General features: G+C 41.5%; 2 protein-coding genes across 11 annotated transcripts in view; one reads left to right on the top strand and one right to left on the bottom strand.

Moving 5' to 3' along the window:
- Window positions 1-26,024, top strand: part of LOC146713288 (alpha-2,8-sialyltransferase 8F-like) — a 50,469-nt gene that overhangs the window by 4,146 nt on the left and 20,299 nt on the right. Inside the window, exons 4-10 of one of the 10 annotated variants that reach the window (XM_085446493.1) lie at window positions 3,608-3,749; window positions 6,013-6,125; window positions 6,208-6,300; window positions 6,379-6,555; window positions 8,537-8,685; window positions 9,490-9,577; window positions 11,831-12,640. In XM_085446493.1, coding sequence (XP_085302619.1) covers window positions 3,608-3,749; window positions 6,013-6,125; window positions 6,208-6,300; window positions 6,379-6,555; window positions 8,537-8,685; window positions 9,490-9,530 — 715 coding nt within the window. In that variant the 3' untranslated portion in view covers window positions 9,531-9,577; window positions 11,831-12,640. Of the gene's footprint in view, window positions 1-3,607; window positions 3,750-6,012; window positions 6,126-6,207; window positions 6,301-6,378; window positions 7,176-7,215; window positions 7,364-8,536; window positions 8,686-9,489; window positions 12,641-26,024 lie in introns of those variants that run through there. The other 9 variants (XM_085446499.1, XM_085446518.1, XM_085446487.1 and 6 more) reach the window with 9 other exon arrangements.
- LOC146713289 (putative butyrophilin subfamily 2 member A3) overlaps window positions 15,576-26,024 on the bottom strand; it is a 29,014-nt gene continuing 18,565 nt past the window's right edge. Inside the window, exon 3 of the mRNA XM_085447154.1 lies at window positions 15,576-16,535. Within this exon, the coding sequence (XP_085303280.1) occupies window positions 16,312-16,535 (224 nt within the window). The 3' untranslated portion in view covers window positions 15,576-16,311. The remainder of the gene's footprint in view (window positions 16,536-26,024) is intronic.

Raw genomic sequence — 26,024 nt, 5'->3', positions numbered from 1 at the left:
CACACCTGTCTCTGGGCATTCACTGCTGTTCTGCACAAGCTTGTCAACATTATGTGCAGTGCGTACAGTTATTTCAAATGCTTTACTCACATAGTATGCTAGCTGTTTTCTTCCTCCTTTGGTTTTTACTTCTTCCTGGTTCACGATAGCTTCAATGACATTATAGCCGATGATGGGATCACTGGCCACAGCCGGGTCACTGGATACCAATATTGGAACTTGCAGCTCACTGCTTGGAGACAAATCCCTGCCTAATCTGAAGATGGCTTGTATCCAGCCAATGCAGGGAATGGGTGTGTCATTTGCAGCAAACACTGTGAGAGTCTCATTGTCTAACAGCTCTGAAACGGGTCTGACGACCGTGTGAGGGAGGTGGTTTTGCCGCCAGTTTTCATTTACTATGCTGGATTGTGCCCCTGAATCCCATAACACCTTGGCTGGGTGATTGTCCATAAAACAGTTCACAGTACATCTGTTTCCCACCAGGCTAACTAACCGTGACTTTCGTTGAGGGGGTAGATAGTGAACCTCAGTTACAGCTGATGGGACACTTGCAGTTTCTTTGGAAGATGTTGGTGAGCTTGGCTGTTCGTTATGGGACCGTGGGCTTTGGACTACTGTTGGTCCCATCTTAGTAGTCCCTCCCCGTTTCCCGATGACAGTCTCGGTGCTCGGCATCCACGGGAGTAGTGGCCCTCTTGCCCACATTGGAAACAGTGCATGCAGTTCTCCCCTTTCCCCTCTTCTTTGCACTTTTTACAGCCCTTTTTTCGTTGCATTGGTGCCATGGTGTGGGGACTGGTTTCCATAGCAGCCATAAACATTTGTTTCATCTCTTTATGTATTTCTTCTATAATCTGCTGCGTGTCTGACTTAGTCTCTTTATTTTTCACTGTTGTCATGGCCACTGTAGCGGGGGATTCTCTGGGTTTGGAGGGGCTCTGAGGAGATGTCAGGGCTGTTTGGCATTCTGTTTGGAGCTCTTGGACCTTGGGAATCTTGGCTGCAGCGGACCTTTTCCGTTTCTCAAATCTTTCATTTTCTAGCTTTGAAGCTTCATTGACTTTCTCAATCAGTTCTTCATCTTTTATGGTTATGTCGTTTAGGAGGGACAGTAGCTGATACTTGATAACAGTCACTGAGTAGCCCAGTTTCAATGGAGCGGAGGATTTTGCGCTGGATGGTGGATCTTGTTTGATTAATCAGTTCTTTCGGCGCGCGGGCCGTACCCTGCCTCTCCACCGCTGACACTACTTCTTCTAGTGTAGCGTCAGCTACCGATGCGTACAGGACCGAGCACCCTCTGCTGGAGGAACTTATATAACAGTAAAACTGACATATCAGTGGCCTTACTAAAAGAAAGTGTCTTTGAGTATAAAATAAAATGGCGGGGGAGGGGGGCGGGGTGTACTATTTTCACGTCTCTGTCTGTAACATAGTGCCACAGTAGGCCTGTGGTGATCAGCAGTTGTTTTACAAGCTAGTGTCCTGTATGGCAGTTTGTGCCAGAGAAACCACTTCTGCATCAATTTTTCATTTAATAACTTTTAAGTGGGCTGAGATCAATTTCTTTGCCTTGAGAAACTCTTGGATCCTTTTGCAGTGTGCTTTCGGTCATCATCCTTTCATACTTTGAAACTTCTGTCGTGGAAGTTTTAAAGAAACTGCAAACACCTGGTGAGTGTCGTTTTGAAGTGGGTTTAATTACATGTTGTGCCAAGATAAGGACAAGGAGTCCCACCATCTGTTTAATGTCTCACATTATAGTGTTTTAAATAAAATAAAAGCCTTTTATATAGAATTAGCAGAAATGACAATGACAAAACAGATACATTGTATTTTACTCTAAAGCAGGGGTGTCAAACTCAAATACACAGTGGGCCAAAATTCAAAACTGGAACAAAGTCGCGGGCTAACGTTAATATTTAATAAAAAATCTTCCTCCAGATATAAGAATGAATCTTTTCTTATGGACTCAAACAAGTTTTGCTGAAAAACTGAATATGGAACAAGCAAAGCTTAATACTAAACTATATACACTCAACAAAAATATAAACGCAACACCTTTGTTACTGCTCCCATTCCCCATGGGATGGACGTAGAGACCTAAAATTCATTCCAGATACACAATATAACCATCCCTCCCAAACAGTGGTCACAAATCAGTCCAAATGTGTGGTAGTGGGCACATCTGCCATATTGAGATAATCCATCCCACCTCACAGGTGTGCCACATCAGGATGCTGATCTGACATCATGAGTAGTGCACAGGTGTACCTCAGACTGCCCACAACAAAAGGCCACCCTGGAATGTGCAGTTTTTTGCGCTATTGGGGGTCTGGGGACCCAGAACCGGTCAGTATCTGGTGTGACCACCATTTGCCTCATGCAGTGCAACACATCGTCGCATGGAGTCTATCAGATTGTCAATTGTGGCCTGTGGAATGTTGGTCCACTCCACTTCAATGGGTGTGCGAGGTTGTTGGATATTCGTGGGAACTGGTACACGCTGTCGTATACGCCGGTCAAGCACATCCCGAACATGCTCAATGGGTGACATGTCCGGTGAGTATGCTGGCCATGCAAGAACTGGGACATTCTCAGCTGCCATCTGCCCTGAACAATGTGAACCATGATTCATCCGTGAAGCGCACACCTCTCCAACGTGCCAGACGCCATCGAATGTGAGCATTTGCCCACACAAGTCTGTTACGGCGACGAGCTGGAGTCAGGTCAAGACCCCGATGAGGGCAACGGGCATGCAGTTGAGCGTCCCTGAGACGGTTTCTGACAGTTTGTGCAGAAATTGTTTGGTTGTGCAAACCAATTGTTCCAGCAGCTGTCTGGGTGGCTGGTCTCAGACGATCTTGGAGGTGAACCTGCTGGATGTGGAGGTCCTGGGCTGGTGTGGTTACACGAGGTCTGCGGTTGTGAGGCCGGTTGGATGTGCTGCCATATTCTCTGAAACGCCTGTGGAGACGGCTTATGGTTGAGAAATGAACATTCAATGCACGGGCGACAGATCTGGTTGACATTCCTGCTGTCAGCATGCCAATTGCACGCTCCCTCATTGCTTGTGGCATCTGTGGCATTTTGCTGTGAGACAAAACTGCACATTCCAGGGTGGCCTTTTGTTGTGGGCAGTCTGAGGTACACCTGTGCACTACTCATGATGTCAGATCAGCATCCTGATGTGGCACACCTGTGAGGTGGGATGGATTATCTCAATATAGCAGATGTGCCCACTACCACACATTTGGACTGATTTGTGACCACTGTTTGGGAGGGATGGTTATATTGTGTATCTGGAATGAATTTTAGGTCTCTACATCCATCCCATGGGGAATGGGAGCAGTAACAAAGGTGTTGCGTTTATATTTTTGTTGAGTGTATATATATTAGCTGTATAATACCAGTAGGCCAGCTCTAATAGTAATTTGGTATGGCTTTGAGGGCCAAATGTAATTAGGCTGCGGGCCAAATTTGGCCCGCGGGCCAGAGTTTGACACCTATGCTCTAAAGATTGCAAATCTTTCCACTTAATACTAAAGCTAACTTTATTTATTTATTTTTTGTCGGGTCCTATTTGTTTGTTTGTTTTTTCAAGATTACAGGTGAGAATTAATGGCGATGGATCCAACAATGCCATTGTCACTCAGGAAAACACTCCAGTGGGATCTAAGATTGTTTGTCACAGGGACAGAACCGTCATCCCTGTGACTCCAGAGCTTTTCAAGATCTTAATAAAAGTATGTTTTTCTTAAATTCTTAATTTTTTCTTCAGGTCTTCGTTATTCATCAAATGTTCCAACATTTGTTCCATGTTCCATGTGTTGAAATCACATGTTTAGTCACATGTTAAATCTTTGATAAACAGGGACCTTTACCCTTAATGGATTAAATCAAATATAATTCTTTAGTGTCTTCTGAAATTAGCTGCCTAGAGTACTTTTGCAGCAATTCATCTGTATTAATAACTTTGTGGATGCTCCTTGTTTCATCCTGAGTTCTGCCTCTTACACTCACTAGCTAATTTATAGAGCAGGCAACAGCTTAATTTTGAAATTTAGTTATCAGGCTGTGCGAAATGTAATACTGCTATAACTTTAATTAATTAATTGTAATACATTTTAATATTTGTAAATGGACTGATTCTTATATAGCGCTTTTCTACTCTCCCGGAGTACTCAAAGCACTGTGTACAATATACCTCATTCACACCCACTCATGCAAGCACTTCTAAACGCAAGTGCACACAGCATACAGTACATTCACACACAGTCACACTCTGATGAACGCATCGGAGGGAGATTTGGGGTTATTATCTTGCCCAAGGACACTTGACATTCAGACTGGGGAAGCTTAGGATCGAACCACCAAACTTCTGATTAGTAGCTGATCTGCTCTACCACCTGAGCCACAGCCACCTACAAATTTGTCAGTATATTAAAAAAATCCACCAAGGTCTTCAAGTCTAAGTTAATGATTTATTGGTTGAAAACTGACAACCCCCCCCCCCCCCCAAAAAAAAAAAAACAACAAAAAAAAAAAAAACAAAAACAAAAAAACATAACTTAGAATCAATGATTCCTATATTAGTGGTTTATATTGTCAATATATAGAGAGTACCATATAAAGATTTAAAAAGTCACATTCCTTGAAGGTCAATTGTATGGCCTGTATTTGTATAGCACTTTACTCAGTCCCTAAGGACCCCAAAGCGCTTTACACGTTCAGTCATCCACCCATTCACGCACTCGTGATGGCAAGCTACATTGTAGCCACAGCCGCCCTGGGGCACACTGACAGAGGCGAGGCTGCCGGACACTGGCGCCCTCTGACCACCACCAGTAGGCAACAGGTGAAGTGTCTTACCCAAGGACACAACGACCGACACTGTCTGAGCTGGGGCTCGAACCGGCAACCTTCCGATTACAAGACGAACTGCCAACTCTTGAGCCTTGATCGCCCCATGTAAGGAATTATATGGGGGTTTCACTAAGTTTCACATTCGTTTGGACCTTTGACTCCTTCTTCAAGCTCAAATAAGGTCAAACTTGTATAAAGTGGATTTCTTCTTGAAAACTAACTGCTTGTGTTTGCACTTGCAACATTTAGGAAGTGACATTGGTATATGGGGATTATAGTTTCCAAATATCATTTGACCTAACCTTTACATTTCACATCTGCTTCTCTTTCAAATTGACCTAAAATCTTTAACAGAAAGAATTTAAAGAATTAGCTGACGTATTTAGAAATTTACTGTGGCACAATAATATTTAACAAGCTCAATTTATTATACAGATATTTACATTACCAGTTTATTATCGATTTACCTACTCTTAAATAATGTTTGTGTAAAAATAAAATCCACATAAACATCTGTCATGTAATCCTAATCTAAGTTTTACTGCAGTACAAAACAAACAAAAACAAAACTAATATATACAATATCCAGTACTATTCTGTTGAAAGTAAACACTGCCCAGAAGGTAGGTTGCCTTGGTTTGTGGTGTCAGAGTGCTTCTTGTTTTATCTATCATTTTAAACTTCAACTTTCAAGTATGCCCTACACTTATTGTCTCCTTCTATTCTAGGAGAGATTCACAAATACTGGGCCAAAGATTCACTTGGACTTAAAAAGAGACTGACTTTCAAAACAGATTTTGATAACAGGGACCTCATGAATTCATTGTTTTCAATAACAAAAGGGTTTGCACAGTAACTAGAACTAACCACCGTATATGTAATATTACATATATAATGATATCATGAAAGATTTCAATTCCAAGTAACTGATAATTCAGTTCTAATGTTTAAAGGCAATCGGATTAAACAGGTCTATACATTTCCCTAAAAGTTTTAACGTGATAACCTTATCACTGACCTCTTCCTACATGTTTGCCATCTTCCATTAAACTCAGTGAGCACTTGTCTTTCACACAAAGTACATTTCAAACTGTTTAAATTTTGCTCTTTTTGTAATTTATAATCTGTTGGTGTCAATTCCAGGAGAATCCTTTCTCAAAAAAGAGATGGGACACTTGTTCAGTTGTTGGGAGCGGTGGGATTCTGACAAACAGCGGCTGTGGAAAAATGATTGATTCAGCTGATTTTGTTATTAGGTGAGAAAGATGTCAAGAACAAAAATCATGATCATGATGAGGACTCTTCTCTCTTTAAGTAATATTTTGTTGTTTTTTTCAGGTGCAACCTTCCTCCTCTGGAAAATGAATTTAAGAGTGATGTTGGCATGAAGACTAACCTTGTGACAGCAAATCCAAGCATCTTAACAAAGAAGTGAGACAAGAGTGACTCTAACATTGAACTGACCTGTTAGTTTTGTCTTGTTTCTTTAACTAATATATTAATTTGCAGGTATGGGTCACTGATGGCACATCGACGGGCGTTTGTAGACAGTCTCCACCAGTATGGCAACTCCCTGCTCCTCTTCCCTTGCTTCTCTTCTAGTGGTAGTCGTGCAGTGTGTCAGCGGGCTGTGTATGCCATTGAGGACATGGAAATTCCTGTCCAACCAATCTTCATAAACCCTCAGTACTTACAAAGTATGGACAAATTCTGGAAATCTCAGGGGGTAAAGGGACTTCGGGCTAGCACTGGAGCTTATATGATTAGTCTGGCTTTGGAATTATGTGAAACTGTTCATCTTTATGGATTCTGGCCATTTAGTAATCATCCATATAAGCTCTTTCCCCTGACTAACCACTACTATGATAATGTACCCTATAATAGTAGAATCCATGCAATGCCAGATGAGTTTTACTACTGGGTGCAACTGCACAACAAGGGCATTCTCAAACTTCATCTTGAAGACTGTAAATCAGATCAGGCCTAGTTTATATGATGGAATAAAATAAAAAAGAGGTACTCTTCCTTTGAAAGAGCCAAGAGCCTTCCTTTCCACTTCCTCCATGTAAAGGTTGGCTGTGTAGCAGGTTGAAAAAGCTACATGTTTATTTTTGTAAGAAAACCAATTACCCCTTTATTTTTTGTTTATTATTGTGACTTATTTTGACATTGTTATGTGTTGCCAGACCATGGTTATATTTCATTATGCTAGTAGATGGTGGTCTTGCACTGCTGTGGAACTACCAGAGACTCTAGCTATAGGCTCTGCGCATGCGCAGCTCAGAAATAAATGAGCTCCGGCCTGAGCAAGACGCTAACTTCGGTGTCCTCTCTATTAATCCACAGGTACTGACAAACAAACTTTTATGTTACCGAACTGGTTCTAAATGTCATGTAAGTTGAGTAACAACTGTTCGGCTATATTTTGAGATGAGAGTGATGATGTTGTTTTGTGGTATTTTGTTGTAATGAGTATTAGTGTATCATCGGCATAATGCTAGCACTATAAGTATATGCTATGACAGTGGCAACCTGCGACTTCCGAAAATGTGTTGTAGTGTTTGTTTTAGTGTTAGCCAAGCAGTACTGAGTACATGTATTACGGGGAAAGCTTTTAGTTGGTGAAACAACGTTTGCAGTCGTCTGCCGCCATGTTGTGTTGCGTTCAGGGGACGCCATGTTCAAAAGTAATAGCGTATATGGCGCGAATGTGGGGAAAGGTTGTGTGAATGTGAGATGGGTTATTTTGGTATGTTGTTATGCTTTAGCCGCGAGTGTTTTGTTTAAGTTGTGAGTATGTAAAGTCATTTTGAATTAGTTTGTATTTATTTTGCTTTTGAGAGAATGCTTTTTGTAACTTTATTTTTGTTTATGAACTCTGTTATTTTATGGGAAGAATGCATGGTCTAGTGTGATTTGTATTGTGTATATGTGGAGAAATAAATGAGCTCCGGCCTGAGCAAGACGCTAACTTCGGTGTCCTCTCTATTAATCCACAGTTTGCTCATATTTGGCTACGCAGTGCTCTCTAGCCTGTGTGCCGCTTGCTGCCGGTCCAGATTCCCCTAGGTCTGGTGCCGGTAACAGCTGCAATAGGTGACACGGGGGAATTTGAAGTATGTTGTGGTAAGGCAGAGGTCTAACAGTGTGCAGATCTGATTGGGTGTGAAGTTGGTCCTGTCTTCCAAGGAGCTGTCTTCTTGTAGTCGTTTTCTGACAGTCTCCACAGCCTCCGTGGTGGATATGCAAGTGAAGAGAGAGACTACATCAAAGGACACCATGGTTTCATCTGGATCCAGGGTAAGTTTCTGGACCTTGTCGGTGAAGTCGGTGGAGTTCTTGATGTGGTGTGGGGTGTTCCCCACGAGAGGTGCAAGGATGGTAGCAAGGTGTTTTGCAATGTTATAAGTGGCTGAGTTTATGCTACTGACTATGGGTCGGAGTGGGACATCTTCCTTGTGGATTTTAGGAAGTCCGTAAATGCAGGGTATGGTATCCCCTGGATAAAGGCGGTGATATGTAAGGCGGTCAATGATTTTTCAAGGTCCTGAAGGCAAGCTATAACTTTCTTTTTGTAGCTGCTTGTGGGGTCTCGTTTTAAGGCTTTGTAGGTATGGTTGTCACCGAGGAGAGTAGTAATCTTTGTGTGGTAATCTGTAATGTTTAGGACCACCGTTGTCGACATAGTGGACAGAATTCCCAACATTCTGGCATCCCACCCACAGGCCAACTGGCTCATCATCCACATCGGCACCAATGACATCCCCAAACAGCAATATGAGCTGCTGAGGCTTCAGCCTCCTTTGTCAGTCGCAGGTGAGTGCTTTTATCTCCGGGCCCACCCCCACCTGTGGCAGAGGGATAGGCCGTTTCAGCCGGCTGCTCAGCCTTAACACCTGGCTTTCCTCCGCCTGTGTCTCCCACGGTGTGGGTTTGGTGTCCTGCAAGTTTTAGATCTCACCCTGGGTCAACACACCCGAATCAAATGATTAGTTCATTACCAGGCCTCTGGAGACCTTCAAGACATGTTGAGGAGGTAGTTTAGCCATTTAAATCAGCTGTGTTGGATCAAGAACACATCTAAAACCTGCAGGACACCGACCCTCGAGACTGGAGTTCCCCCACCCCTGGTTTAGTGGGTGGCAATGGGAGCCATACTGGAATTCACCAGGAACAGTAACGGCACAAAAATAATCAGAAATACAGCAATTGCACCATATTGCTGCAGTACCTGCAGTAACTGAGATGCTACACTGGTCTGTTGTAGTAAAGAGAGAGTTGACAATTTACAGCTTGATCTGATCATTCAGTAAGGGCTCAGAGTAGAGACTTTAATCCTCCACATTGGAAAGTATTAATTTGAGGTGATTGAGAATCTGACCTGGATGTCTCCTGGGCACCTCCTACAGTAGGTGAGGAGTTTGGGGCGTGCCCTTCTGGCAATAGGTACTGGGGGCAGATCCAGGACACATTGAAGGTTTTATATCTCTGGTGTGGCTTGTTGTGTATTTATTTAAATTATTTTACTAACAGTGTTGTATGTTATTATTATTTTAATACAGCGTTGTTATGTTTGCAGCTATTGGACCTGCAGTAATCTAAATGTTCTTCGTTGAACAGGAAGTGATGCAGATGCAGTCTACAGCAGTGAGAACATATGAAGATGTCAGTGATGGACAAATAGCCAACAGACCAAATGGCACGAGAGGTATAGCCAGTGCTCGTTTCCAGTAAAAGTGGACCTATTCTGCTTTTCTTCTTCCCTGTCAAATGCTTTTCACTGTTAGATGTTCATATTAAGGTGGCTAAGGTGCCAATTAAAGATGTCAATGTATGCACCAGTAATTCCTAAGCGATTAAAACATCTGCAAAACAGGTCAGAGGATGAGGCACATAATGTACCAGTACAGTTTAAAGATAAAAGTGTAGAGCTGAAAAGGATCAGGACAGGTTCGCTTCAAACAATTTGACATGACCAATTGTTTGTTTTTTACAAAGGAAAAAAATCCTCTTCTTTGAATGCAGAATTTATTTTGACACCAGCCAGCTTCCCATCTTAATGTTTGAATTTGTGCTGAATTTAGGAAAACCAACCAAATAAAAACCAAACAATTTTGCATCAATATAGATAACTCACATAATAGTATGTACTCATACTAGCATACCTGAAACCTCATAGCTCACTACGGTCTACTAGACATCAATTTATTTTCAAAGCAACATGGAAAAAAGGGCAGCAAATCAATCTGTATAATCAATCTGTATAAAAAGTTGTTTCTGCAAAAGAGGGAAGCTGTACAGTTTTCACAGTTTCTCATTTTGAATGTATTACAGCTCTACAGTCTTATCCGATAAGAAGTAAAGTTTCTACCAGTCAATAGAGCACAGGTGCTACCCTTGAATTGTAATTTTTAAACCATGAAAGTGGCCCTTATGGGAAGCATTTTTAATGCTTCTTTCCTGTTTATGTCAGGGGGGCAGATACGAGGCCTGTGTTTCCTTTTGTTTTCATTTGATGTAAGTTAGATCATTATATGTGAGAATGTTTTTGTTTGCTATTTCGGCCATGCTCACCCTGACGTTTTGTTATGGACTGCAGATTCTTCGGAACATGGGAATCATGTTAAGCTCAGGTTTCTCTAAAGCTGGGAAATATCCAGCAAATATGTCCCTTTGTGGTCCATGCTATGGCTGTGTGGGCCAATATGGGTGTCACACTAGTGTAGACTACCTACACTAAGCAAGGAGGGGGGCCAACAATAAGGGTCAATGTGGGCCTGCGATGTACCCACAGTATGCCCACACTCTGGGTTTGGGCTGTCCATACGGGCCCCACCTGGACTCCACAGTGTGCGTCCTAGGTGTTAGGCAGAGTAGAGCTGGTTTTCCTCATCAAAAGGAGTCATTTGAGGTAGTTCGGCCATCTGAATAGGATGCATCCCGGGTGAGGTGTTTCAAGCATGTTCTACTGGGAGGAGGCTTCGGTGCAGACCCAGTGATCAAGTGATCAAGGAAATCTACACTTTTCTGCTTAGACCGCTCTCCCTAGAGGACCTGAACCCAGATAAGTGGCAGAAAATAATGGATTGGAGTTTTTGATTAAACTCCAAAGGTTGTTATCATGTGTCCCGTTCTTTGAACTGTGTGTTTGTGTTCAGGCTTTAAACGACTGACAGATATCCTCTACTCTAAGGTGCAGTAGTCCACCAGTCCAACTGCCGCAATCCAGCTGCTTGTCTCTAACTGACTCCCCCAACACCTCAGACCAGAGGACATCATAATGTTCAAAAGTATATTTTATTTATATCCCTGTGTTAATTACAATAAACGCAACCAAAAAAAAAACCCCTACATATTACTTAAAGGCACAACCACACACTTATTTAAAAGACAAATACAAACTTACAGTTGTTTGTCCTCAGTGATCAATGTTACTTGTATGTCGTTCATATTTGTCTGATCCTGCTCTTATTCCCACAGTAGAGATTGTGCTTAGTAAAAAACAAAAAAAAAAAAAAATCAATATTTTTTCTTGTGTGGTTCTGTGGGTTTCAACAAAGTTTCAGATGAAAAATGTAAGTTGTTTTGTTTTGATTGTGGCTAACCGCTACACTTCTCTCTTCAGTGCAGGAAATAAAGAATTAACTTCTTAAACCGCAACCTCAGACTAAGAACAGCATGAAAACCCTTGAGTGGCTGCAAACTGCGCAGAAAGCCTTAGTATATGACTTATGTGTTTAAAGCTGTGTGTAAAGCCCAAGCTGGAAATGAGTCCCATTTAAAGTTTGCTGCCTTCTATTTCTTAAAACTGGGTCTTACAGCATAGCAGCTACTTTATAAATGGCAACAGTTTAATCTTTTTAACATCACTACTATTGTCACTATAAAATGTGATACTTACCTGGTTCTTCATAAATAATGCAAATTACCCATCCATGTTCTTCCACTTATCCAATCACAGTTGAGCTTGACTCCATCCTCAACCCGAAAAGGCCCCACAAGCTCATCTTTGATGATACCAGCCCAAACCAGTACTCCACCTCCACCTTGCTGGCGTCTGAGTGGGACTGGAGCTCTCTGCCCTTTACCAATCCAGCCACGGGCCCATCCATCTGGCCCATCAAGACTCACTCTCATTTCATCAGTCCATAAAACCTTAGAAAAACCAGTCTTGAGGTATTTCTTAGCCCAGTCTTGACGTTTCAGCTTGTGTGTCTTGTTCAGTGGTGGTCGTCTTTCAGCCTTTCTTACCTTGGCCATGTCTCTGAGTATTGCACAATGTTAGATTATAATATTATTTTATGCCATGTTAGACCCCTAATTAAAGATTGTGAATTATTATGTAGTTCTAGTTTGCATTATTCTCCTGAATTAGAAGAAGCTGATAACTATTGCATTAGTTAAACTGATTTGCATTACATTAAACTGCTGATTTATTGTGAATGAATGATGTTGTTTTATGATGCATTATACTGCTGAGTTATAAGAAGTACTGTTCGCAGAAAGTCATCGCCTTATTTGTCTGATTAGAAGAGAACATGCTGGAGTTTTCTGCCCCATCTCAGCAGGAGCAGATAAACAGGGAGCCAAGGTCGTAGCTTAGGCGCCGTGTGAGAGAAAAGCATGTGAATGTTTAGGCTTTTATGATAAGGTGGGGGCACCAAAGGCTATAAAAGTTTGATCAATGCTCCACCATTTTGAGATCTGAGGCTGTCTGCATACAGTGTCCATCTCCCACGCGTGTGATCATTAAAACCATCGTTTGACTCAACCCGGCCGGACCAGTGTTGTTATTGTGGTTTTTCCTCTTGTATCCATCCCCAATTTTGAACTCGTAACAACACCTTGTGCTTTTGGGCACTCCAGTGATGTTGCAGCTCTGAAATATGGGCAAACTGGTGGCAAGTGGCATCTTGGCAGCTGCACGCTTGACTTTTCTCAGTTCATGGGCAGTTATTTTGCGCCTTGGTTTTTCCACACGCTTCTTGCGACCCTGTTGACTATTTTGAATGAAATGCTTGATTGTTCGATGATCACGCTTCAGAAGCTTTGCAATTTTGAGACTGCTGCATCCCTCTGCAAGATATCTCACTATTTTTGACTTTTCTGAGCCTGTCAAGTCCTTCTTTTGACCCATTTTGCCAAAGGAAAGGACGTTGCCTAATAATTATGCACACCTGATATAGGGTGTTGATGTCATTAGACCACACCCCTTCTCATTACAGAGATGCACATCACCTAATATGCTTAATTGGTAGTAGGCTTTGGAGCCTATACAGCTTGGAGTAAGACAACATGCATGAAGAGGATGATGTGGACAAAATACTCATTTGCCTAATAATTCTGCACTTCCTGTAGATTAAGTGCAAGAGTTGTTAGGTGTGGATAATTAGATTATAGTTTATTGCAATAGCAAGTTGTGCCTTGTTCTCACATAGCAAGTGGAGAGTGATATATGAAATGATGGGATGGAAGGAAGAAGAGAAGCAAAGAGTGATTCACAGGCAGAGCCTAAATTATTTCTCACAGTTTTTTGTTGCCTTGTGGTTCCAAGCTCTGTCACCAATCTTTGCATTTTGTTATCATCTCATGACACTTGTTTAATCAGCTACCATCTCTCCTATGGACTTTTTAATGTCTACATTCTCAGATCAACACAGCCCTGCCCTTCCTATATTAGATTCTTGATGAATGTGTGTTGTTGTTATTCAGCCTGGTTCAATGTGCCCCTTTTTAACTTTGAGTTCAGTTCGCTTTGTTTCAACTGTTTATCCATCCAAGCACAACAATTCTTTGGAAGGAGAAATGAAAACATTATTCTTTTCTTTTTATGCATAGTTTTGGAGTAATGGTTATTAGTAATTGGATCAATAGTTTATTTTTACTTTTTTTTACTTTTTTTTTGCTATTCGTGCATGAATTAGGTAACATTATAATAAAAACACACACTACGTTTTCTTGGCTATGCAGAGATAATTGTATATTTATGTATGAAGAAAGGCCTATTTAACTGCAAGCGTGCCTTAAACCTATAATGTAATAAACCTGAATGCGCTTAAATTTTTTAAAATTTCCAAATTCAGACAAAATTGAGGTTGCAGTATTTGTCCCTAAAAATCCCAGAAATGTGGGCCGGGTCCTCAGAAGATCGGGTAGGCCGGAAGTAAACGGCCGTGAAATTGGATGGTCTAGCCTTCTGATTAGCGTCACCGCTGTCTCGGTGGAGTTTAATAAACTCAGCCGTCTGCTCCTTGCTGTCTAAAATATAACAGGACACTGGAGTAAACTCTCGGCCATCTCACACTTCTGTTTAATCAGTTTTCTGTTTGACGTTTAGTCAGCTGTGTAAAAACCAAGGAGGAACCCACCCGGGGGATTAATAAAGTCTTATTTTATCTAATCTAATAACTTTAATCTCAGCCAAACCGATTTACTCACGAACAAACAAAACACTGAAAAAAGCCCAACAATAACATTTTTAGGTTGTCTAAGTGACTTATATATTACGTTTGTCACGGCCGGGCGGGTTACACACAGTAATTCGGCGTGCCCGTGTGGCGTGCTGGCTAGACCCAAGCGCGGCGAAGGCTAGCGGTGGGTTTGGAGCAGGCACGCAGTTATTCTAGTAACGATCAGTGCACGAAGCGTGGCTTCGGAACGGTCGTTACCGACAGAGAGCGAGCGGAGCCGGGAAGAGAAAAAGGATTGAAGGGATAATCACTCACGGTTGCTGAATCAGGCGGAGACTGACGTCGGCAGAGTTTCGGAGCTCCTGACACGAAGAGAATGATGTCTGAGTGGCGAACAGGTGGGTGGCGTCTCTCTTTTAACCCCGGCCCCGTGATCACCGGCTGACAACGTTTAACCCGAGCAGCGAAAGTCCGCGGTGATCTGAAAATGATGTGCCGGGAGTTGTGCCATTCTCGGCCGCATCAGTAACCCTCGAGCTCCCGGCTAGCTATCGAGCTGGTGGGTAGCAGACGTCTCCGAAAACGTCGAAGCACTTTAGCAAAGATGCGATATCTTGATAAACCGAGCAGATATTTGATGTTTACACAGCTACTTTCTCGCCTGAAAATATGTTAAAAGTTTATTTTGTGACCCAGAAAGATTAATAAGAGTAATTTTAAAACTTAGTAGCGGCCGCCATTAGCCGGAAACTGGAGCTTGGCTGGGCCGCGCTATGAATTCTGGGATATGGTGGGCCACGAAGGACACACCCGACCCATCCTTCAAATTCGGAAAAAGGAGCACGCATTTGTCGGCTGCATTCGGAGGGGTCTACGAATTTGGACAGCCTTCGGCGCGTCGCTGTGACGTAATCGGTCTACAAATGCGGCCTCAGGAGAATGCAGCCCATGAATTTGGACACGACAATGGTGTCCAACCAGATATTTACAGAACTGAATGGGGTACACCATCCATCTTTTTCTCCCAGCAGTGTCCCCGAGATGTCCTGTGAGGCTCACAGGCCAGATGAGATGATGATATCCCTTCAATTTGTAACATTTTAACGGTTTTAATTTCTGAAACAAAGGCTCAGCATATGGTGAAAATGCCAAAACAATGAAAATTAATCTGGTGGAATCACTTGTAAGCACCAAGTATTAGCAGTAGATGGCAGCAGTCTTTAAAAATGATTTCTGTCCATTTAAACAAATGAAATATGCTTTGTAACACTGCCACATTCTTATTGAACAGCAAACTGCACAGACAAGTTCAGCATGAACATTTACATTATTTGATCACTTCTGACTTCCAATTATAAAGTATTTCAGTCCAAACATTCACTTCTCTAATTCAGCTGTTTAAAATTTATTTACATTCAAAGCAGTTGTTTCAAGGTCAGAAAAAATCAAATACAACAACTTTCAAATTCAGAGTACACACATTAAATTCCACAAAGACCACATTAAAGACCACTTACTAGCTGATAAATGAAACTGTTATAACACTCTTTAGTGTCTGAGTTGATTCCCTTGGAGATCTTTGATCTCTGCCAGAAATCAAAGGGTCTTAAACTCAAGTATAATTGACACAACTTTGTGTACACTCAGACTTAGGCTGTAATATGCTGTGTTTATCTCGTCACTTGGTTTGGCCCATGTAATTATACTGCAACGTGAGGATCAGTTTGTGTGGTTTAAACAAGTTTGATCTTACAAAGAGTTGCTGAACCAGAAGATAAAACAAACACATTCTCTGTTTGTGATACTGTAATGTACAGGATACGTAATCGCAATACTCAGAATCTGTTAATGACTTCATCAGTATACACAAGTATCACAATACTGTCATCTTCACTGTGATGTTTCCACATTTGTTTTGTCCTTCAAGAAAGAAAAAAATAATTCTGGCCGAATTTTATAATAATGCCATTCAGATAATCTTGCAGTGCTGAATGACAAAACTGAGAAGTGAAAACAGCAGGAGACTCACATTTCAAACCTTCTGCAGTTCAACTGGAAGCTGGTATGAACCATCATTCTGTTGTTTACATTTTCTGTAGATCAAAAAACCACCAACAACAACAAGAAGCACAGCACAAACAGACAGACCAGATATCAGTCCAACAGACCCATCCTTCTTCCCTCCATCCTTCTTCCCTCCAGCCTCCTTCCCTCCATCCTCCTTCCCTCCATCCTCTGTGTCTCCTCCTGTCTGACCTGCAGGTGAGAAACAGGTGTGAGGTGTCAGCTGTCAGGTCAACCCAGCATTCCTGCACGGCGTGTAACATACACACTGATCCACCATGTCCATCTCATGGATTTGCCTCTCCAAAGTGTGAAATGTACATGGATGCAGAACCAGCAGAGGGAGATATATTATTTCAAGCCAACATGAAAACAGAAACAGACATTATTAAAACATTTACCTGCATGTACAAATTAGTTGCCTACCTTCATCGTTTGTGGCAAAGAAGGAGCCTGGAATGTATTTTATATCTTCCTCTGTCACTAGCGACTTATTGGCTTTAAATATATTATCTCCTCCTTCCAGTACTACAGCTCCTGCATCCGTGTCAGTTTTATGAAAAGTGTGAAATGGACCCAGTGAAGCGACGTGTCTATTAAATGCTTTGCTGTGATATTGGGTTTGTCAGGTAGGTGATGAGTGAAGAACAGAACAGAATCCATTTCCTCTTCAAACTGCTGTCAGACATTATCTACTGCACTCTGATCACATCACTCAGACCAGCTGCTTTCTACAAAGTCTCATCAACAACATCTTTAGAAACAAACATCAACAACCAGGAAGCAGCTTCACCTCTGATCACACACACACTCAACTCTACTCACTCACCTGGAGAATCAACAACACTCAGGTAAATAATGTTGAGCTCCCACGAGTGTATTTCTCCCCTTAAGACTCGACACTCGTATGTTCCACTATCAGCAGTTGTCACATTGTTCAGAATCAAAGACACGTCTCCGTCCTTCATCTGTCTGTCCTGCAGATCCACCCGGTTCTTAAAAGATGGATGTTGGTCGTCTGGAGCAAACTGACCATCCCGGTACACAACAACATGCTGTGTCCCCAGATCAGCTCTGCTCCACTCAAGAATTATAATGTTCTTGTTCGAAGCTCGACATGGCAGAGTGACGCTCTGTCCAGACTCGGCTGTGATGATTTTTGGGTCTGAAAGAGAAACTAAGAGAGCAGCGAGGTTAAAGGAATCAAATACACAATGCAGCTTTGCATTAGTAATGGTGTAACATAGCAGCCTATGCTGTTTTCTTTCTGCTAAGTACCGTATTTACCGCACTATAAGGCGCACGTAAAATCCTTAAATCTTCACAAAAATCAACAGTGCGCCTTATAATCTGGTGCGCCTTATGTATGAATTTTGGTTTGTGCTTACTGACCTGGAACCGGTTTTATGTGGCACACTATGCTCAAAAATCTGTCAAAAAAAGATTTTTAGTGCCACTTTTTGGAGCATTACGGTTACAGTTGCCAGGAGCCTCGCGGAGTAATACGTACTGTGCTTCAACACAACATTACCGTGTTGTGAGTGTGTATAACGACTCCAAAATGGCACCCGCGAAGAGACACGCTTATGAAGCTGATTTTAAACTTCGAGCAATTAGTTATGCAGAAGAGAATGGAAATAGAGCAGCTGCCAGACAATTCGGCATTAATGAGTCCATGGTGCGCAAGTGGAGGAAGCAAAAAGATGACCTAAAACAAGTAAAGAAGACCAAAAGGAGTTTCCGAGGGAACAAGGCGCGATGGCCGCAGTTAGAGGACAAAATTGAACAGTGGGTTACTGAACAGAGAACAGCAGGTAGAAGTGTCTCTACAGTCTCTATTCGACTCAAGGCAACAGTAGTAGCACGTGACATGCAGATCAACGACTTTCGAGGGGGACATTCTTGGTGCTTCCGTTTTATGAAAAGGCATAATCTCTCAATCCGCACAAGAACTACTGTCTCACAGCAACTGCCAAACGATTACAAAGAAAAGTTGGCCATTTTCCGCACGTACTGCCAGAATAAGATCACTGAAAAGAAGATCCGGCCAGAACACATCACTAACATGGACGAGGTCCCCCTCACCTTTGATATCCCCGTGAACCGTACTGTCGAGAAAACAGGGACCAGTACGGTATCTATACGCACCACAGGGAACGAGAAGTCATCCTTCACTGTAGTTCTGGGCTGCCAAGCTAATGGCCAGAAACTACCACCCATGGTCATTTTCAAGAGGAAGACTTTGCCAAAAGAAAAGTTTCCGGCCGGCGTCATCGTCAAAGCTAACTCAAAGGGCTGGATGGATGAAGAGAAAATGAGCGAGTGGCTGAGGGAAGTTTATGTCAAGAGACCGGATGGCTTTTTCCACAAATCTCCGTCTCTTTTGATCTACGACTCCATGCGCGCCCATCTCACAGAGGCTGTCAAAACCCAAGTGAAGCAAACTAATTCGGAGCTTGCCGTCATTCCGGGTGGATTAACCAAAGAACTCCAACCACTAGATATTGGTATCAACAGGTCGTTCAAAGTTAAATTACGAGCTGCGTGGGAGCATTGGATGACAGAAGGCGAACACACATTCACCAAGACAGGGAGGCAACGCCGAGCGAGTTACGCCACTATCTGCCAATGGATCGTGGCTGCTTGGGCTAAGGTATCAGTCTCAAGTGTCGTCCGAGCTTTCACGAAGGCTGGAATAATCACTGAACAGCTAAGTAACAGCAACGAGACTGATTCGGATAATGACGAGAGGGATCCGGGCATGCTTGATGCCGAAATTGCCCAGCTGTTTAACTCAGACACTGAAGGTGAAGAGTTTGATGGATTTGTGGAAGTTGAATGAACTGGAAATGTAAGTGTATTGTTAAATATTTGATGTTTAACAGCTTAACAATGTTAATAGTTACTGTGAATGAGTTGGTTAAATTTTAACTCATCCGATTGTTTTATTCTGCTGAATGCACTTTAAACGCCTTTTAATCCGGTGTGAGAGGGATCCGGGCATGCTTGATGCCGAAATTGCCCAGCTGTTTACCGTAACTCAGACACGGAAGGTGAAGAGTTTGAGGGAATTGTGGAAGTTGAATGTACTGTACTGGAAAAAGTGTATTTTTCAATATTTAATGTGTTACAGCTTAACAGTGTTAAGAGTTACTGTGAATGAGCTTAATAAAGGTCGAGTTATCTTTTGTTTGTCTTAATGCGCCTTATAATATGATGCGCCTTATGTATGAAAACAGAGCCAGTCTTCAACGGTGCGCCTTATAATCTGGTGAGCCTTATAGTGCGGTAAATACGGTATTATTCTTACTTATAATGGTAAAGAATTCAATAATGGTAAAGAATTTGTCTGAACATTTCTTTCCTGCCCTGTTTTTTTTTTCTACTTTGATTATTGGCTGAGTCTTTACCATTCTGGCTATTGTTCGATCCATTCGAATGGTAGTCTTCCACTTTCTTCCATGTCTCTCTGGTTTGGCTTTCCATTTTAAAGCATTGGCGATCATTTTAGCTAAGCAGCCTATCATTTTCTGCACTTCTTTACATGTTTTCCCCTCTCCAATTAACGTTTTGATTAAAGCATGCTGTTCTTCTGAACAATGTCTGGCACAACCTGTCTTTCTCAGGTTTTCAGAGAGAATTGCATGTACAACATGTGCTTCATCCTAAAATACCACCTTAAATACCACCACATGGCCACCTGTTTCTTCACATAATGAATGACCTCACTGATTAGACTCTACACTGCTATATTTTGAACATGCCCCTTTCACTTAATTCTTCAATTACCAGTGTTGGGGAGTAACGGAATACATGTACCGCCGTTACGTATTTAGAATACAAAATATGAGTAACTGTATTCCGTTACAGTTACCGTTTAAAAAGGTGGTATTCAGAATACAGTTACTTTGTTGAAATAAATGGATTACACTGCGGTACTTTCCTGTTTCATTTTGTCGCGGGTCAGGACTGTTTGGGTTTTGTTTGACAGCTACGTTCTGTTGTTCCAGGCGGCAGCGTTACGGTTGCCATGGTTACAGGGCGACGCTCTCTCTCTCTTTCTGCGCCTGGGTGAGAGAGCGCCTTTTCGTTGTTGTTGTTGTTGTGTTAAGCTAACAGGCAGAATGCTACAAGCATAGCTCTAAAGAATGTAGCATCATGGGCAGTATAGTCCGTGTTGCAGGGAGAATGGACTGCCATACACGTTATGTGTCTGTGAGCGCGAGGAGGGAGAAAAAGGCGAGTGGAAAGGTACGAGTTGTCGTCGAGGAAAAACGGGAGCTGGAAGCATGTAAATATAATAATAACCACTGCAGCCAAGAAGAGTGCCTGACGAGCCCAGTCGTAAGTAAGCTATTAAGACTCGACTGTACACCGTGTTCGTGTTTTCCTCCGAAAACAATAAGTTCCGTTGGAGCAGTCTTTCAACGCCTCTCTCTGTCTCTCGCAAGAAAAATTGACCCACACAACAAAGTAAAGCTATTTTTCGGCTATGAGCCGACAGGGACCCCGCCGTATTAGTCAGAGGTCCCTTTACTACAGTTCGGAGTCGCGGACCTTCAGTAATAGTAATAAATCACACAGCAATAGTACATTCACGTTGTTGTAAAAAGCATGATAATATATTAAGTAACCCAAAGTATTCAGAATACGTTACTGTCATTGAGTAACGTAACGGAATACGTTACAGAATACATTTTGGGGCATGTATTCTGTATTCTGTAATGGAATACATTTTAAAAGTAACCTTCCCAACACTGTCAATTACACACACTATTCATATCATGAATGTTGGGTCTGTTGGTTTCTCTTATTCTGCTACACCAGCAGTCCCCAGCAATTTGCACCAAGGACCGTTTTATGTCTGACAATATTTTCATGGATCGACCTTTAAGGTGTTGCGGATAAACACAACAAAATAAAAACAGTATAGCAGTACCAAAAAAGGAAGATTTATTCATAACACACGGGAAAAGACCCAGGGAAAATGAGTTAACGATAAAAATGATGAAAACCAATAAAAACCCTTAAAACCATAAATTTCACACCCGAGCCTCAACTCTCATGGTACCAAACGACTCCAGTCCGTGGCCTGGGGGTTCGGGACCTCTGCACTACACCTACTGGTGAATTATTTGCCATGTAATAATGTGATTTATACCAAAAACACTGATTCATCAGGTTAGTCATGTTGGACTGCTATTATTTTGAACACAACTCTATCTTTTAAACTACTGTCTGCACAAAGCAAAGAAAACAGAAACAAACAAACCAAAAAAAAGGCCTAAAAACATACAAATGACATTTGTAAATAACTATGAGCACATACTCAGTTTATCTCTTTGTCAGAAAATGGTGTAGTTACTTTTTGAGCCTTTGAAAATAGGGGACTGTGTATAAAAAAACCCTAAAATTCCTGTTAATTGAAGATGAAGGTCAACCCTTTAGCATCTTGATTGTTTGATTTAAATCCAGTGTACTAGTGTACACTGTCAAATAAACTAAATAAATGCAAATATTAATTCACTAATAGAGATTGACAGACCACGTGACTTTCGCGCATTGCATGCCGGGAACTCGTGGCAAAACAATCCAAGTACCGCATCAAACGCAAGCATTTGCAGCACCGCAAAACGTTCATTCTTCGGTTCCAATAAATTCTTGCTTTTTCTTTGCCCCCAAAGAGGAATGTACAAAACGAAGGAGAACAATGCCGGTCCGTACAAAGACAGACTTGATGAAAAGTCAAAGAAAAGATACGAGGAAAAAAATCAAACCAGTGAAAGGGTCAGACCCTTACGAGCACACAGAGGGACAAAATATGTTAGCGTGCTGCCCAACTTTCACCACGCTCATATTTATAATTATACGGTTCTTGGAGTGAGTGCATACACTCATGAAGTTTAGTAACTTCAGGTCACTGCAACAAGCCCAGGTACAGTTTACTGACGGATGGGTACAGGACCTTGAAATGCACCGTGTAGAAAGTAAAGACCATCGTACATATCATAAGTTTACCAGTCTCACAAATCGTCGTCATAAATACACATTCGTTAACCGTTTATTAATATAACCTTTGAGCTCAACGGTAATTAATTAGTAGTGGAAATAATTTCTGGTTGCATTACAGAAATGTAGCAGTGACAATAATATTGTATGCTGTAATCGTACTGGGCAATTAGTGATACAAAACAACTGTTTTATCCTGTGAATAAAAGTATATGTTTTTGTCAATGTACCATGGTAATAACAGAAGCGAAACGCAATATTGTGTCAGGACAATTCACTATTTATGCACAATAAACAAAGGAGCATAGCGCGACAATTTCTGTTCAGCGCCAGACTTGCTTGTAACCTATATCACCAATTATGTTAAGAAAAATGACGCATTAACTACAATAGCAGACTGACCTTTGTGGGAATGCTTGGAGCAGACTAACCTGTGAGCTGGAGTGTTCTGGGACGTTATATTTTGTCTTTGACTGGCTGCAATCCGTCGCCTCTTTGTTACTTCGGAAACATGGCTCGAACAATTTCTCTTCAACGACGTAATCCGATAACAACCGATCTCTTTACCCGTCGGCTTTCCGTGGCTGTCACGCGACCGGCTATTGCAGTTAATAATACAACAGCTTCTTGCCATTTTTTGTGTTTCTTTTTATCGCTGTACAACTGAATGCAATTGAAAGCCTGCGTGCGCTAGTACCTCTTGCCACGAGTTCCCAGAATTCTTTGCGGTTTTACCCCTGAGTGACGTCACATTTTCAATCTCTATTGCTGCTTTTACACAAAATTTGACTAATGTTGGTGACTTTGCATCGATGTGTGTTAAACAATTATTATAAGGGTTTTTTTTATAAAGACTGTATATGAACAATGCACATAACCATGCTTGCAGCATTCATCGGTTTGTCCTTTCTTCAAAGGATCAAACCTTTTGCTGAGCATGTTGGTGTCTGGAAACTGAGTGCGACTGAGAATATGAGGCACATTGAATCTTAATTGTTTGTTTGTGATTGACAAGTTGTTTTAGCTATTGATACGTTTGTCTTTTTTCACTCTAATGAGACCATAGAAAAATAAGCAAATAATTAAAAATAATTTGAAAGACCATAGGTTTCTTTTGTATTTCTTAAGACTTGAAAATATTCCCTAAAACTATAAACACATCACAAATAGCTGAACATGAACTACTATGTTTGTGATGCATCAACACAACTAGCCAAGCTAGCTTGCCTTAGCCGACAGCTTCGAATTCAACAATTTTGTATATGGGCAACCACAAACTACCAGGTTCAGTTTGTTGTACGATTTTGTCAGAATGGATATGGAGATTTCTGATATGCAATGTCTATATATTGACCCAACACAGTACAGAAAAGAAAGCATCCCTGCCATTATATCTCAAGTCTCTGCATGCTGCTTTTTCTGTAGCTACAGTACAGCGCTTAACAAAGACCTTTGTAGCTGTATACATACGACTGTATATGTATATGACTCCTAAAACTACATGTTCAGTGTAAGTATTTGCCTCCTCCCTGATTTCTTACTTTTGGCATGTTTGTCAAACCTATCCAACCCTTCTCGGCCTTGTGTAGAAAAGTTATATAAGTTCCACCCTTGTTAAATCCTAATTTAATCTCAATCATCCAGGAAATCCCAAAAGTTGATTTTGTTTAACTGGAAGTAACATTTTCAGTGAAGGAAACTTGATCAGAATGAACTTTTGGAACTGTGATTAACCACCAGGCCTGATCGCTGCCAGACCTGTTGAATCAAGAAATCCATTAAATAGATCCTGTCTGACAAAGTGAAGTTGGCTAAGGTTTTGGGACTCCGTTGAACCACGGGCCATTTTCCACAAATATATATATATAAAATAAAAAAAAATCAGGAAGGGGGCAAATACTTTTTCATTGCACTGTAACACTGACACACAAGTTGACTTGTTGTTTCTGTGCATTCTGGATCACAGTGACAAATGTTAAGTCCACCCAGCCTCGTGTCGCTTTCACATACACGGACATGTCGAGCCCATTCATAATTAACTCCTAAGGGAAATATAGTTAAAATATAAGCCATCTTCTGTAAACATCACGGAAACATCATTTGGTTTTTATCAGCTAAAATCTCACCTGCAGAGACGAACACAAAGAGGGCAACACTGAACAAAATGGACCACGATGATGCTCTCACGGCAGCCATTTTCGATTTCGAGTTCTGATACTGTTGTAACACCTTGAGCACGTCACTTTTATGCAAGTCGCATCAGAGTGACGTTTGGTAGGCTGGACTGTTGGATGAACCGAAGTGCGTTGTAGGAAAAGAGTCACAATGGTAACGGTGAAGGATATTGTGACGAGCTTTGCACGTTCTGGTGGCTTTTATTTTATTTTTTTTACCTTTATGTAACTCGAGCTGGTTTTCAGCTGCTCTGCACACACTGACACACCGCCCTCCTCCGGTCCTGGCACCATCCTTAAAGGGGAGGCTGATGGAGATCAGGTGCATATCAGCCTCCCCTGACACCACACCCTGAAACCACTGCTCTACTATATATATCCCTTGTTGCAGTATGTACATGTGTGTATATATGTGTCTGTCAATGACTTAGGCAGAAATAAAAAGCGGGAATTTCTTTGTCTTTCGTTGCAAACAACATCACTCTACAACTCTGATTATCCTACCAGCTAACAACATCCCAGCAGCCAGCTCAACAGCTATTTTATTTCATCTATCAGCCTCCAATTTTTAAGAACTATGTTATGCTTCGAATGACTTCTGCATGTTTTGTATCTCAGTTTGTTCTATTTAAAGATAGAAAACAGTGGAAAACACTTACTGCTGTTCCCTTAAAAACCTAAATCTTAAAAGCTAGAAATCCCATTTATTCCATTTTCCAAGTGTTGTTTCTGTTTTCCAGTCAATAAAGGATGTTGTGGAAGCAGTCAGCATGAGTCCCACATACAGACTGCTGTAGAGGTTTACTATGTAGGTCTGACACCATCCTTCTAACATCCTGGTGAAAGATTTTGAATGTTTGAATACTGACATTTGCTGGAAGCTTTGTGTTGCACCCATACTTTGTTAGTCAAAGTACAGGCATATCAGTATGATCCTGTACCTGTCCCTCACTTGTTGTTCTGTTGATGCTGTTTTGACTTTGTACAACTCGGATACTGTAGGCCATTCTGAACTACCTTCATATGGCTGTGGGTTTTGATCAGACGTTTTCTAACTGGAATTATTGGAATTATTTTAAAACAAACAAACCACTGAGCAGGAATGCAGTGCCAGAAACCTGCAGGTAGAAAGGATTTAATGAAAAAAAAAACCTGTTTGACTTTCTCTCAAACCAACACTGTGACAAGAAATATTTTAATCGTCGTTTGATACAAACTTGAATGTGTGCAGAACTTTTATGCTACAAACACAAACACATTTAAAATGAGTGACTCAATGTAGGGTGTTATTAGAGTGTGGCATGATCATCTACAACATTGCTCATGTCTTTAAAAAGAGAAAATGAAAAAAGATAAATAAATGAAGGCATGAATAAATGATTTGAGATGAAAATAAATTGTCATTATACCTGTGGAGAAAAGGTTCTACAGTTTTGCTTGATTTTCAAGACGAGATAAAAGTGTTTAAACTCTGAGGCCTCCTACATCCATAATGCTC

This window comes from Copadichromis virginalis, linkage group LG3, assembly GCF_057382275.1.
Source record: "Copadichromis virginalis isolate Kocher_CV1m ecotype Utaka linkage group LG3, C_Virginalis_male_GT1.1, whole genome shotgun sequence".
Classification (NCBI taxonomy): domain Eukaryota; kingdom Metazoa; phylum Chordata; class Actinopteri; order Cichliformes; family Cichlidae; genus Copadichromis; species Copadichromis virginalis.
Note: the sequence above shows the minus strand (reverse complement) of the source record. Positions and strands in the feature narration are given on the sequence as shown.